General features: G+C 42.2%; 1 protein-coding gene across 1 annotated transcript in view; it reads left to right on the forward strand.

The window, feature by feature from the left end:
• The window catches only part of VXN (vexin), a 29,348-nt gene extending 21,360 nt beyond the window's left edge, over positions 1-7,988 (forward strand). The window contains exon 6 of the mRNA XM_077492813.1: positions 3,301-7,988. Within this exon, the coding sequence (XP_077348939.1) occupies positions 3,301-3,484 (184 nt within the window). The 3' untranslated portion in view covers positions 3,485-7,988. The remainder of the gene's footprint in view (positions 1-3,300) is intronic.
• The last annotated feature ends 7,473 nt before the right edge of the window (positions 7,989-15,461 follow it).

Below are 15,461 nucleotides of genomic sequence, written 5' to 3' on the forward strand. Positions count from 1 at the left end.
CCCTTCCTTTTTCTATCTAAAATTAAAAAAATAAAGTTTTTCTTTCAGTTATACTGTTATTTGCAGTTAGTAAAGACCAGTGTTTTTTAACTTGGGGGGGGGGGGGGGGGGGTGCTGCGAAGACTCCTCAGGGGTGCCATGGCGAAAAACCTGGTCTGACCATGATCTTATTTTATCTTGTTATCTTGTGTGCACAGAGAGGAGTGAGCTAACACAGCCTGCACCTCCTCCCAGTTCCCACCTTCTGCTATCTACATAGCCCGCCCACCCATGTTCCACCAACAGATGATGTCAGCAGATAGCAGCAGGGAGGAGGTAACAGCTGGGAGGAGGTGTGAGCAGTGCTCTCTCGCTCATTTTCTGTGCAAAGGAGATAGCAGAGGATCACTCTGATCCAAATGTACAGGGTTTGATTGCTGCCCCCTATCTCCTCCCTACACTGCTCTTGTCCAGGCAGCAGAAATTGTGGGTGAGGTGTTAATCAAACCCTGTACAGTGTAATCTAAGAACAATCCTGTGTTAACTCCGATGTACAGTAGGATCTTTTTTCCCTTTAAGAGGTCCAGGCAGTGGCAGCCCGTTCGGCTCCCTAATATAATTGTGGGGCACTGGACGAATGGATTCCAATGGAGTTTTTTTTTTTAAGCACATGATTAGAGCCAGAAGGGTGGGCTCAGGGCACAGAGCCCTGCACCCAGAGCCCACCCAATTGTGTGACAATAGCGAATGAATATTCCCTATTGTCATACTGATTCTCCTCCCGGATAATCAGGAAGATGGTCATGAGACCCATTTCCTGATTGGCGGAAGGGAGAAGCGATCCTATTGGTGTAGGAGGAGGGAGGAGACGCACGGCCGCCGTGAGGAGATGCACGGCCACTGTGAGGAGATACAGGAGAAGCTTTACGCCCATCGGGAAGCGCTGCCTGCACCATAGATGGGGTAAGTGTAGGACCGACTGACCCACCACGGGGGGTGGATGACTGTGGGTGCATTGTTTGCCCCCCCAAAAAAAACACCAGCTGCCACTGGGTCCAGGTAGCTTTATTTAGGAATGTTGGATAACCTGGGAGTGTTGGAGGCTGTGGTTTCTCTTGTCTGCTACTATATCACTACAAAACAGATAGCAATATAGCATATAGCAGCTAGCAAGGGGAATCACAATGTCCAGCAGTTAACACATTATCCAACACACCCAGAAGAGTTTGATAGCAACAGTACCAGGAGCTTTTAATGAGAGCCAAGATTTTACACAACCACCCACTGGAAGAGTTAAGTATAAGCCTCCAGTTTACATGGTGGGCAATAGTGTTTAATTAACCACTTGAGACCCGCGCTATAGCCGAATGACGGCTACAGCGCGGACCTCCTTTGCCGGGACTACGTCTATTGACGTCGTCCCGTGCACGAGCGGCCTGCGCTCTGTGATCGGCAAGTCTATAAACACTTGCCTGATCACCGATCCGAGCAAGGGGTCGATCCCGACCCCTTATCACGTGATTAGCTATCAGCCAATGACAGCTGATCATGTGATACAACGGAGCCGGTAATCGGCTATTATTCCTCCTCGCGCTGACAGCGCGAGGAGAAAAAAAAGAGCTGATCACTGGCGGCCGTGATCGGGACATCAGTCCCGATCACGGCCACCCCTGCCAGTGCCCACCTGCCCCCTGCCAGTGCCACCTCAATAAAAAATAAGTGCCCCCCGTCAGTGCCACCCAGCAGTGCCCATAGTGCCACCCAGCAGTGCCCACAATACCACCCAGCAGTGCCCACAGTGCCACCCAGCAGTGCCCACAATCTGCCTCAACAAAGGTGCTGCACCCCAGTGCCACATATCCGTGCCCATCAGTGTCATCTACCAGTGCCCATCAGTGCCCATCAGTGCCGCCCATCAGTGCCCAGCAGTGCCACCTATCAGAGCCACCTATCAGTGCCACCTATCAGTGCCCATCAGTCCCATCTATCAGTGGTACCTATCAGTGCCCCTTAGTGCCACCCATCCGTGCCACCCATCCGTGCCATCTTATCTGTGCCCATCTTTGCCCATCAGTGCCGCCTTATCTGTGCCTATTAGTGCCGCCTTAACTATGCCTATCAGTGCCCACCAGTGCAGCCTATCAGTGCCCACCAGTGCAGCCTATCAGTGCCCACCAATGCAGCCTATCAGTGCCCACCAGTGCAGCCTATCAGTGCCGCCTCATCAGCACACTTCAATGAAGGAGAAAAATGACCTGTTTGCAAAATTTTATAACAAACTATTAAACATGATTTTTTTTTTTTGCATCTTTTTTTGTTTGTTTAGCAAAAAATAAAACTCCCAGCTGTAAAATACCACCAAAAGAAAGCTCTATTTGTGGGAAAAAAATGATAAAAATTTAATTTGGGTACAGTGTTGTATGCCCGTGCAATTGTCATTCAAAGTGCATCAGCGCTGAAAGCTGAAAATTGGTCTGGGCAGGAGGGGGGTTTAAGTGGCCAGTAAGCAAGTGGTTAAGAATATATAAACCACTTGCCTACCACCTTACATTTTAAAATGCCATTTTTAAATTAGTATTCAGGGGTGCTCTTTTAAGGTGGCGATCTGTTAACTACCATACTTGTCAGTACCAGCATGTTTCTTCATTTCAAAAAATTATGCCAAAACGTGTGATCACCTTAGAGTGTCTACTTTCCATTTTGGGGCTGTTTGCACTGTGCTAGCAGTTTTATTTGATATGTTTTACATTTTTGTTCTGATTTGTGTCCTTTTTTCCCTTTAAATAGTAAAACATACAAAAAAAAAGTGGTTACTAAATACCCCAAAAGAAAGCCCTATCAATCTAAAAAAAATATAGATATACAAAGATACAAAATGTATTTGGGTACAATGTTGCATGACCAGGTACTTGTCAGTAAAACTATCACAGCACTGAAAATGAAACAATTGCCTGGTAATGAAGGAGTATATATAGGCCAGTACTCAAGTGGTTAAGAAATACATACAGTATTAAATTTAATTAAAATTATATGAATAACATATCATAACTGAGCTTTATACATTTCTTCATGCATAGTTACCTTCATAGCAGAAATCAAAATTTGGCACTTCAACCCAAACACCTAACAAAAGAAAAAATCTAGCAGACCATATTAGGAAGACAATGACAGATGGAGCTGGAAACAAAAGCATTAGAAATGGGACCTTTGTGTAGTGCAGTCATCAATGATGTAGATCTGTGTTTACCCAATTTAGTGAAGTTACCGGATGCAGTGGGAAGTGATTTTAGCCACTCAGTGCTCCTCTCTTTTCTGTTGCAGGTGCAATAATCACAGGCTTGTTCACACTGAAGAGGACGTTTGCTTTGAAAATGAGGCCAATTTATTACTGACTGCAGGCAGCACACCAAAAAAATCCCCCAGCCTACTACAGAAAATGGGTCTGAAACTCAGGAAAACTACAGAATATATTGGTGCTTCAAACTGTGCCTTCGAGGACGAATAAACAAAGCACTGCGAGTACTGTACTCATTCAGACCAATGATTGACTGTGACCAAATGTTTTACTATTTATTTTCCTACTTATGAACTCAGGTGACTCACAGTCTACAGAAGAGATGTGTCCAGCTTACAGTTTTTGACCAAATTTTTGGACTATGCATATCATGCAGCATGTTGCTTTGCCCACTTAGTAAATACAGAACTACTATATACTGCCATGCCCTGCCTTGGCATTGTGTGTGACTGGTGAAGACAAACATAGCACAACTGTATGTGGGCAATAAAGGGTGTTGCTTGTTTTAGACCTTCAAGTGGGTATAACGGAATGCTAGTATGTGGCCAACAACAGAGGATCAGTCACAGGTTGCTTAACCCATCTACATAAGTATTATGTAGTCATCGAAGAACTACTCAAAATTGGTGCCACTAATCCATACTGCCTTTTCATGTTGCGTTCTGCTATGCTTTAAGAGGAAACTATAATAAGCATGTTTGCTGTTCTACATTTGCATGATTTTGCTGCAATCACTCTTCTTTATTTGCAAATGATAATAGCCACGTGGAGAGTATATTGTTTTTAGCGAATCTAATCCAACTGAGAGTTAAAGTGCTCACAGACTTTAGATGACAGTCTTCTGGTCCATCTTATGTCTGGGGATAGTGCATGAAAGCCTTAAAAGAGTATCCCAGAGGAACAAAGTGATTGGACAGATTAGGAAATCTTGTCCAAATGCTATTGTTTTCCATGGCATTAGGAATATGAGAGTGCAGCTTCCCTGCCTCTTCCATTTCCCTAAACAAGAGCACTCATAGGCCTTGAGTTCCCTGCTTATGGGACGGACTAGCTCAGAAGACATTGTACATGTATACCCAAGCGTTCTAATATCTCACCATTAGTAGAGTTTGTTCACACCAGAGGGCATACTTTACCATATATGTTCCATACTATCCATTGACTTTTTTAAATGCTCCATTTAGATGATTTGAAGGGCAAAATGAGGGCCTGTTTATAAAAGAGAGCACAAATTGCTATCCATTCTCTGCTACACTTGGCAGTGTTACTTCACACCACGCTCTCCATTTTATGCTCCATTCATAAAATGCAAGCTCTGAGCCCTGGTGTCCTCCAGAGTTCCCTGAGTTGTGTTAAGTGATTGAAGGAAAGCCAATAGACTAGGCTATATTCCTATTTTTTTTATTCCAGAGCTTTTTAAATATGCCAATTTTTATTTATCTTAAAGCCGTTTTATGTCTGTGGTAAGACAATACCGCTGCTTTTTCAATGGACCCCAAATCCAGCCTCTTTTTTTTTCTGTTGGTATGAACAGACTCCATTAAAAACAAGTTTCTTTCGTGTTCATGTATTTTACCTGTAACGAAGAATGCAGAAAAATAAATAAGAACATATCTGGTGTTTAGAGGCCCTTAAAGTGAGACAGCGGAAAGGTAAAGCACACTATTATTAAGAACTGTGATGGGAGCAAAGCACAAGTAATAGGCAAACATGGCTGCCATTCAGTATATAGTTATAAATTCTGCATAGAAATATTTCTTTCTTTAAGTACATTTAGCCAGTGATGATTTTCAAATGAATGTCTACAAACATCAAAAAGACTATAGTTTCCTCTTAAGGTCCCTATAGTCATTAGGTGATCAGGTTGTTTTTGCCAAACTGAATGAAAACCCTATGAGTAGTGCCAAAGAGTGTCGGACGGTTCAAGCTGACTAATCTCAGGGAAATACATGTCTGACTGTCAGCTAAAATCTGTTCATATAAATGTGTTTACATTTTCCCAGTGCTGCTGATGTCATTCAACTGGATCCTCTAAGAGCCAAATCTCCTTCTCCATTAAGAATGATGCAAGTAATAGAAAATGTCTGGCTCTACAACACAACCAGGCTTATTTAAAGGGAAGAGCAAAATGCAAGGAACTGTGACCAATTGCAACCAATTGGATTTCATCGAGTAAAACCTGATTGGTTGCTATGAATCACTTTATTTATTTGCATTGACTTTTTTGCATAAGGCTGTTTTGAACTATGGGGTCAATTTACTAAAACGGGAGAGTACACAATCTGGTGCAGCTGTGCATAGTAGCCAATCCACTTCTAACTTCTGCTTGTTTAATTAAGCTTTGACAAAAAAAAATGGAAACCGATTTGTTTCTACACAGAGCTGCACCACATATTGCACTCTGCAGTTTAATAAATCAGGCCCTATGTGTACATGACCATATTATCTCCAGTCTGTCCCTTTCCCTAGTCCATCTTTAAATTCAAACTTACTAGGCAGCAGAAGAGAACAAAGCAATCTGCCCAAGCCAAACATCGGGGTGCTTTGAGTTCCAGGAGGTGATTTACTAAGGTCTGATGTAACACCAACATGTGTTCACTTAAAACACCCCGTCGTGTTAAGCAGAAGGCCTATTTTTCATACCTATGTACATAAATGGATGTTCAGAGTGAATACCAACTCACTTGATTTTGCGTTGGACTTTGGTAAATCAGACCCCTACAATTTGTTTTTGGGGTTGTGAGATTATGTGACAGAATGGAGCAGTCTCCATTGAGAGCTTTTCTGCTCTGAGCTAGTCAGAAAAATTAGAATTTGTAGCTATAGCTGAACTCCAAGCGGATAAAAAAAAAAAAACACCTACTCATGCAGGTATGTATTCATTTAAAAATCATTATGTATACAGTAAAACCTCATATTGCAAGTAACGCGGTTTGGGAGCGTTTTGCAATACAAGCTTTTTTTTTTTTTTTTTAATCCTGACTCAGTTTGCGAGCGTTGCCTTGCAAGGTGAGCAGGATTCAAGCCTGTGGTGTGTGCAGTAATGCATTTGGCCAGAGATGTGGGGCGCCGGTAATGCTCAGAGACACTCGGAGCAGCTCACAGACACCTGGAAAAACTCGGAGGCACTCGGGAACGGAGTGTTTCCGAGCATCTCCAAGTGGTCTCTGAGCTTCTCCAAGTGTTTCCGAGTGTCTCTGGTGCCCCCCCACCTCTGGTCACATATGGTATGGCATACACTAGCAGTAACACATGAACAAATTATCTGATTTTCCATTGATTCCTATGGGGAAACTCGCTTTGATATAGGAGTGCTTTGGATTACAAGCATTCTTCTGGAATGGATTATGCTCTTAATCCAAGGTACTACTGTATTTTAAAAGAAACTAGTGCAAGCATATGGCTTTGACTTGGTCTTTCAATCCCTTAGATAGCAAAGTTCAGACTGGCAGAGGGGTTAGTGCTCATGTACTACTAGGAACATATTGATAGCAGGAGAATGCAGAGTAACAGAGAGATGAACTCAGGTTGCTGCTTCTCCTTTAGTGTCCAAATACAAAATTGGGGTGGAGGGCAAAGCCCACTTATATTCCTTAAAGCAATATTAAACCCAAAAGCAAAGCTTTATTATGCTACAGCTTACCAATTCGTAAATGTGATGGCTGCATTTGTTTTCACTTTTAGCTTTCTTTCTTTTATTTTCATTTGGTAAAAGAGCTCTCATAGATGTATTTCATCTATACTCATAGTTGTTTGCCTGGACTTTGGCTTAACCAAACTTGCAAAAACTGGTATGTGACATCCCCCGCTATGGACAAGCTCAAGAAAAACTGCCCTAGACCCTGGCCTTGATCATTGTGTTTTATATGTATTGCATCTAATATTGATGCACTCCTCTTCCACAACAAGCTAATGAGCCTAAACCAAATGTCAGAATGTGCTATTATAACTTACAGTGTGTATTATATTACAGAATAAGACACTGCTTGGTAATGAATCCTGCTATAAAGCTGGCCTTTTGAAAGATCAGATAATAGTTGTAATGGAGGATAATCTAATGCTTTGCTACTGGAAAGGCTGGCTCTATTTCAGCACTATTATATTTAATTCACTTAATGCTTGGCTGGTGTAAAATAACCTAGGATTCACAGGTGGACTATAGGCTGCGCTCCGCCTTAAACAGAAGGTGATACAAACACATGGGTCATCCACGTCCACACATCTCCTTCTGCAGGTGGGTGAGCCGTTCTCCCAGCGGATTTCTACCAGATGTTCTTCATCTTTAGAAACGGACAACGTCAGCATTGCAAAGAGCAGAGATGATGTACAAAGTGCAGCAGCCCATAGCAACCATGATCAGTGTGCTTTACTGACATCATATCAGTGAAGGAAGTATTCAGAATGGTTTTCATAGGTAACTTTGCACATTACTTCTTAATATATAATTCATCATTTGTGATCCGATTTATTTATATATGTCTAACTTATTTATTTATAAATGCTGTATAATATATTTGATTTAACCTTAAATGCTTTTCTATAAAAATATTTTTTGTAACGTAAGAAATAGCATTTTTTTCCTGTATATCCAATAATGTTATTGCTGGTTATGACTTCAGAATTATGAGTGAATCTGTGTATCTGTGTACGTGCTGATGGGTGTATACTGATGTGTGTTTTTTTGTATGTCAATAAAATGGTATGGGAAGACAAATTTAAAGTCTGTGCATTGTTTAAATATGAACCGACTCACATAACTTACTGAATCAGTGCAATGAATCTCTTGTAAACTGCATTTAGTACCATTTCTTTTGCTAATTTTTGCCAAGAGGTCTTTACAGAAATGAAAGTGGTTGTAAAACTCTGTATTTAAAAATGAACAAAGCACATCCTTCTATGGTGTGTACTAGCATCTATCCAAAGCAGCTATTATGATTTCTGTCTGCTTTCTCCTTCCTCTGATATCTGCATTAGTCACTTGATAGTTTACGCCAACACCATGCAATCCTGGGAGTCGGCCTATGGCACACAGCATGTGATTAACAGCTTCGGTTGTACCGGGGACACAATAGGAGAGGGGGTAATAATAATTTATGCTTGGGATGAGAGGTTTGTGGAAGAGGGGAGATGGAGGGGTATTGCTGGGAAGGGTAATTGGGAAGAATTTCTTCTATGAGGCGGGAATGGGGGGATGGTATTTGGTAGGAGGGGGAATGGATGGATTTTGGCTAAGAGGGGGAATGGGGCAGATTTGACCCCCTGTACACTGCCCTGCTGACCCCTGTACACTGCCCTACTGACCCCCTGTACTCCATCATGCTGATCCCTGTACATTGCCCTTCTGACCAGTGTACACTGCCCTTCTGATCCCTGTCCTTTGCCCTAGCGACCCATCTTCTCTGCCATACTGACCTGTTTTTTACCCTGTTGACCCCTGTACATTGCCCTGCAGACCCTTAGCATCTGCCCTGATTCCTGTCGTCCGCCTTGCAGACTCTTGTATACTGCCCTTCTGACCCCCTTTCCTCTGACCTTCTGACTCCTGTCCTCTATCCTGCTGATCCCTGTACACTGCCCTGCAGACCCTTCTCCTCTGCCCTGCTGATCTCTGTCCTCTGCTATGTGACCCCTGTCCTCCATGTTGCTGACACCTGCTTCTGCCCTGATAACCCCTTCCTCTCCACCCAGCTGACCCCTGCATACTGCCCGGAAAACCCCTGTACTATGCCATGATAACCCACTGTACATTGCGTTACAAACTAATGACCTTTGTACACTGCCCTGCAAACTGCTGACCCTATATTTTGCCCTGCTGATACCCTGTACACTGCCCTACTGATCTTGCATCCTCTGCCCCCCTGACATTTTTTACTGCACCCCCACATCAGACAGCCTAGATCTGGCCCTGGCTGATAGCCTCCTAATAAACAGTAATGCCAGCAATGGGAAGAGCCTAATAGAAAAGATGAAACATTAGTTCCCCGTCAGATCATCTCCCTCCTTGTGATTGACAGCAGGCAGTGGGTGATTCTATAGCTTATAGCAGTTTGTCTGCTGCCAATCACAAGAGGTGTGGACCTGATGGGGAACCAGTGTCTGAGAATCCTCACAGACAGTAGGACAAACTGTCTCCTTGTTCTTCTACCAGTTTGGTTCTACTTGATGATTGAGATTGGTTTAATTAAAGTGGAACTAAACTGAAAATTACAAAACTTACAAGCAGGCAGGCTATTTATTGCAATAAAATAAACCTACCTCTCTGCTGGCTGCCTTATGTGATGTGCACATTGAGCTGCACATGTACAGCTCAGTTTACATTGCTCAGCACAGTCCCTGTGTCCTGTGGTGACTGATTCAGGTGCATGCAGAAGAGTTATGTCATCTTGCACCAGCCAATCCAGACAGCCAAAAACTTACACCCAGACGATGCCAGCTACAGCAAAGGACCCCTTGCGGACATCAAACTGTTGGAGAGGAGGCAAGTATGGTGACTTTATTTCTGCTTTAAAGGCTAATTTCACCTTTTCAAGAAAATAGCCTAGGCAGTTAAGGAGCCCCAGTATATAAGAAAAAAAACTGTAGCTGTAGCATTTTACTGTCATACTTGTAGGCCATGTGCCCCTTCCCCTCCAGAAGCCTGCCTCAAAAACTCCCAGTTAGCAATCCTTATTGCTAGGATGTGAAAATCATTGGACACTCACTCCCATTACAGAAGCAAAGCCAATGGCTGACCACTACAGAACTGCAGTATATAAAAGTCACATAGCAATGGATACTACCATTGGAGAGGTAAGCATTCAGTGTCTTCTTTCACAGGTAACAAACTTTGGGGTCACTGTACAGGGTCAGTAGAGGAACTGGAAAGAGAGGGGAGGTCAGCAATATGAGAACCTCTAAAATACAAAGGATTGTTTTAATAACAGTCAGTAACATGAGGTGTGGGTCAGGGCCGTCTTTAAGGCAGGACAAAAGGGGCAGCTGCCCTGGGCCCTGCCATTGTTGTGGGGCCAAAAGCAGCTGCCTCATACTTGTCAACTATCCCAGTTTAAATTTCCTTGTCCCTTGAAGTTTTAGTCCTGGGCTGTGTCCCAATATCTCAGTGTGAAGTGCTGCTACTAGTGCTGCCCAGCTCTGCCCTATTGTGTACAGATGACTCCCCTGCAGACCCTGTGTTTACATGTAAATATCCAGCATTTATATGTAAATAGTGCCAGCATTACTAAGTAAATAGCTGCGGCTAGCGGCATTGATCTGTAAATAAAGGCGGCATTCATATGTATATCATGCTCCCCTGCAGTGAGGAGATGATGTGCTATAACCTCTAGCAACCAATCAGTGAGCAGTATTACTGTACAGTAATCTCTAGCAACCAATTAATAAGCAGAAATAATCTGCTGTAACCTCTAGCAACTAATCAGTGAGCTGTAATGTGTGCTGTAACCTCTAGCAACCAGTCAGTAAGCAGTAATGATATCCTGTAACCGCTGGTAGCCAAACGCAATTGCTGCCTGATCTGATACAGTAACTGATTTCAAGTCTAGCTGCTATTTATTGTATGTCTCAGAGCAGGTAGAGAGTGAAATTCCATGGGGGGAGGGTCAAGAATTTTTTTGCCCAGGGTCCAGTCAATATTAAAGACGGCCCTGGTGTGGGTGATGGTGTGCTGTCCCTGGGGACTCTGCTGCCCTAGGCCATGGCTTACTGTATGTTGATGATTCAACATTTTAGCCCTATTCACCATCAATTTGGTGGGAGGACCTTTTCTAATGAATGCATGACATTGTTAATGCTGTACAATCATATTATTTATATATGCAATAGTTTGTGAATGGTTGCTATGTCATGTGTTCTATGAGAAGGGAATTTCCATGTACATGTTATGTAATTATGACATGTGCAGCTTGTTGCTTTCTGGAATACCTAAGAAAAAATCGCTGAGATTTATTAGGGGATATAAAAAATGTACATGTTATTCAGTTGCTAGGGAGGCACTGTGGGCATAGTATACACACCTAACACAGCAGTGTAAGATTTTCCACTAGTTCGGTACTCAACTGGGACTCAACTTAATTTCTTTCAAGCACCCTTTCACGTAGGACCGCCTAGGCCTGGTGATCTGACACACAACTCTCTCTACACTGGAAACATATTACTATGTCATACTTGCACAGAGAATCAGGTGGCATTAAAGTGTAACTAAACCCCTAAACAACATGTAATATATTGCTGCTTTATACTTTAACCACTTAAGCCCCAGACCATTTGGCTGGCCAAAGACCAGAGCACTTTTTGCAATTCGGCGCTGCGTCACTTTAACTGACAATTGCATGGTCGTGCGATGTGGCTCCCAAACAAAATTGACGTTTTTTTCCCGCAAATAGAGCTTTAGTGTGCCACCCAGTGCAAGGTCAGATCTAAGGGGGGTGCTGAAACAGGCTGCCTGCCCCCCCCCCCCCAGATTTTGGTCTTGCCCTCCAGGACCAGTGGTATCAGCGGAGTGGACCCTATAATGTGGCACTGAAGTCCAACCCAGCACAGCTGAACTATCAGTATCAGTGCAGTGTTCAACCTGAGGCCGGCTCCAGCAGGAAGCAGGAAAATAGGCTGTTCGGTAAATGTAATGGAAGTTTAATTAAAAAAAGAAAAAAACAATTATTTACCCTGAGATTTATGTGTGTCTGTGAGACTTGTGGTTGAGTGAATAGCAGTATTTTGTGGGTACAAGGACTGTGTCATATATATGCAGTGTATACAGGGAATAGGCACAGGTTCTGTTTAATCATCCCCTATAAGCCTCTCCCATTCTTATGTGCAATCTTGCCATACCTACCACGGTGCACGTAGCCAAAAGGATGAATCAAAGTTGTGTTGATACTATACCCCCCTGACTACAGATATACTGCATTTTTCTGCACTGCAACATACCACACATCACACAGATATTGTGGTGTGAACAGGGTACATAGGAAACAATTGTTTTCTATGTGTCCTAGCAGTGACCTGCATTTATCCGTTGTACAAAAATGCATGTCACATCATGTGCTAACAGCCAGCGCAGGCAGAGAGCACATGGAGCTATCGGCTAAGGAGATTTGTAAGAAGGTTAACCTGTATCTTTATACTTTTCATACAGAAACAGTTATACAAAACAGGTATACAGGATTGAAGTCACAAAAGCCTAGAGAAAAAAAGGGGGGGGGGCTGGAAAATAGGAAAAAGCTGCCCCTCTCCTAAGCCCAACGCCAGAAAAAGGAGACCTTTTGGAACAGTTCTGGGACATTATGTTAGGGTTTACATATGATTTAAATAATATTCCAAGGCCTTTTTTTCTAAAGCCAGACTCTATAAAAAAGACACATTAGACAGATTAGTAAGTGATGTCAAACAACTGGTTTTCTGTGTCCTATTTACCCCCAAGAGATTTGAAAAACACAATTGGGGATAAATGTGTTAACAGTATTGGTAAAGAGCAAACCCTGTTATAAAAATTGATTTTAGGAAAGCTATAGCCATAAGCTGGCAGTAAGTTGGTAGAAAACTATCCAGCAAACATAAAAGTTTTGTTTTTCACTAGACAGGCTAGGTTGTAAAAACTTTAGCAAAAGGGAAGGTATAACCTATAGCAACCCATTAATGGTTCAGATTAAAAGAAAGGAGTCTGATTGTTTCTAATGGACTACTGCTCCAGCCAAATAAAACACGCAGTTGAGCCGCTTCTAACCACTTTATTTAGTTGCAAGGAGGGATGGGTTCAGGCGTGTTCGGATTGTAGTCCCAACCCACCTGAGCAATCCAGCAGGAAGCCCTCACTGCACACCACCGATCATAGGCATTGATGCATTTCCCAGCCCGTAGCTGCACATACACATGCTGCCTATGATTGGGCAGTGAGGGCTTTCTGGTGGGATTGCTCAGGTGGGTTGGGACTATGATCTGAACACGCGTGAACCCAACCCTAGTTGCAAGGAAATGGAGGATGTGCACACATGCCTGATTCTTTGCTTTGTGGCAGTGGGTAAAAGTAAATAGGCCACACCACAATGCACGTGGTTTTTGCACGATGATGTGGATTTTTAGTGGCTAAAACAGGCGGTCAAACTGGATGTCAAATGCTTTCTCAAAAGGGATCCGTAGCCCTTAGCCTTAAGAGTATTAGCCATGTGAACCAAGCAGAATATTGTGACTGGGAATAAGCAGCTTATAATTACTATTGAACTTTCTTTCCTAGCACTCTCAGATGCCCTTTTCCTTGCCAGCTGGTTAATAAAGAAAGGCAGATCTTGTGGTGAAAGTATTACTACCGGAAACAGGTGTTCCCTGCATTCTGATCAATTCCCTGATGTCTGTTTAACAATGGAAAGCAGGTTCTCTACTGTCTGATAACAGGGTATCAATAATCATTTATCTGGATTAGCTAATAGCTGGGCTGTAGGGGGGCATACTAAATCAAACAAATGTTTCTGCAGGTCAGGTTGCTGTAAAAGTGTTCAACATGAAGATTATTGAAAAAAGCACATTTTCCTTTATAAATACACTGAACACACATAGTGGATATATTAATTTATCAACTGTGAGAAACAAAATTAACAGTCAAAGCTTTTGAAGAGTAGAAGTTCTGGCTGACCCAGCGCATTTATTCTGTGACAGACCACATGAGAAATAAAATAACTGGATAAAAAAAATATATTATAAGTTCAGTATATTTGAATTTCATATTTGAAATTATTATTGCAACGTTTACCTTCAGGTAACATTAAACCTTCAGTGTTTTCTAGCTTAACACATTGAACACAATAAAATAATTATCCCTGAGTAAAGGATTTGTTAAAATTCTTACACCAGCACTTGTAATTTACAACTTTTAGTGCTGTAATTTATTTTTTAGATAAGGTCTGGTGTCTCTTTCGCAGACTTTGGATGAAAGTAACAGGTGCGGAAAAATTGGGCGTTGGTGGTGCCTTCACACTGTAACCTTATAGAAGTAGTCTTGATGAAAGCAATAATTGGCCTTGCGGTAAAAATTTAAACTTGACGCCCTTGTCAAACAGTTGCGGAAAACTTGATCTTTCGGTGTTGATGGTGCCTCAACCCTGTAATATTGATGAAAGCAGTCTTACAAAAGTTAAATTTGATGTCCCTGTCAAAGAGTTGTAGAGAAATTGGTCTTTAGGTGTTGTTGGTGCCTTCATCTGTAACCTTCTAGAAGTAGTCTTGATGAAAGCAAGAATTGGCCTTGCTGTAAAAAAAATTAAATGTGATGCCCATCAAACAGTTGTGGAAAAATTGGTCTTTGGGTGTTCGTGCCTTCACCCTGTAACATTCTAGAGGTAGTCTTGACGAAAACAAGAATTGGCCATGCTGTAAAAAAATAGAAATTTGACCCCCCTGTCAAACAGTTGCGGATAAATTGGATTTTGGATGTTGTTGGTGCTTTCACTCCTTAACCTTATAGAGGTAGTCTTAATGAGAGCAAAATTGGCCTTGCTGTAAAAAAATTTAATTTGACGCCCTTGTAAAATAGTTGCTGAAAAATTGGTCTTTGTATGTTGTTGGTACCTTCACCCCTTGACCTTATAGAGGTAGTCTTGATGAAAGCAAGAATTGGCCTTGCTGTAAAAAATTTTAATTTGACATCCTTGTCAAACAGTTGCGGAAAAATTGGTCTTTGGGTACCAACAAGGTGCCTTCACCCCATAACTTTCTAGAGGTAGTCTTGATGAAAGCAAGAATTGGCTGTGCTGTAAAAAATAGAAATGTGATGACTCTGTCAAACAGTTGCAGGTAAATTGGATTTTGGGTGTTGTTGGTGCCTTCACTCCTTAACCTTATAGAGGTAGTCTTAATGAGAGCAAAAATTGGCCTTGCTGTAAAAAAAATTTAATTTGATGCCCTTGTCAAATAGTTGAAGAAAAATTGGCCTTCGTATGTTGTTGGTGCCTTCACCCCATAACTTTTTAGTGGTAGTCTTGATGAAAGCAAGAATTGACCTTGCTGTAAAAAAAAAATGTATTTGACGCCCCTGTCACACAGTTGTGGAAAAATTGGTCTTTTGGTGTTGTTGGTGCCTTCACTCTGTAATCGTCTAGAGGTAGTATTGATGAAAGCCAGAATTGGCCTTGCTATAAAAAATAGAAATGTGATGCCCCTGTCAAACAGTTGTGCATAAATTGGTCTTTGGGTGTTGTTG

This window comes from Lithobates pipiens, unplaced genomic scaffold, assembly GCF_037356315.1.
Source record: "Lithobates pipiens isolate NorthernLeopardFrog02 unplaced genomic scaffold, aLitPip1_a1.2 Scaffold_19, whole genome shotgun sequence".
In the NCBI taxonomy this organism is placed as follows: Eukaryota; Metazoa; Chordata; class Amphibia; order Anura; family Ranidae; genus Lithobates; species Lithobates pipiens.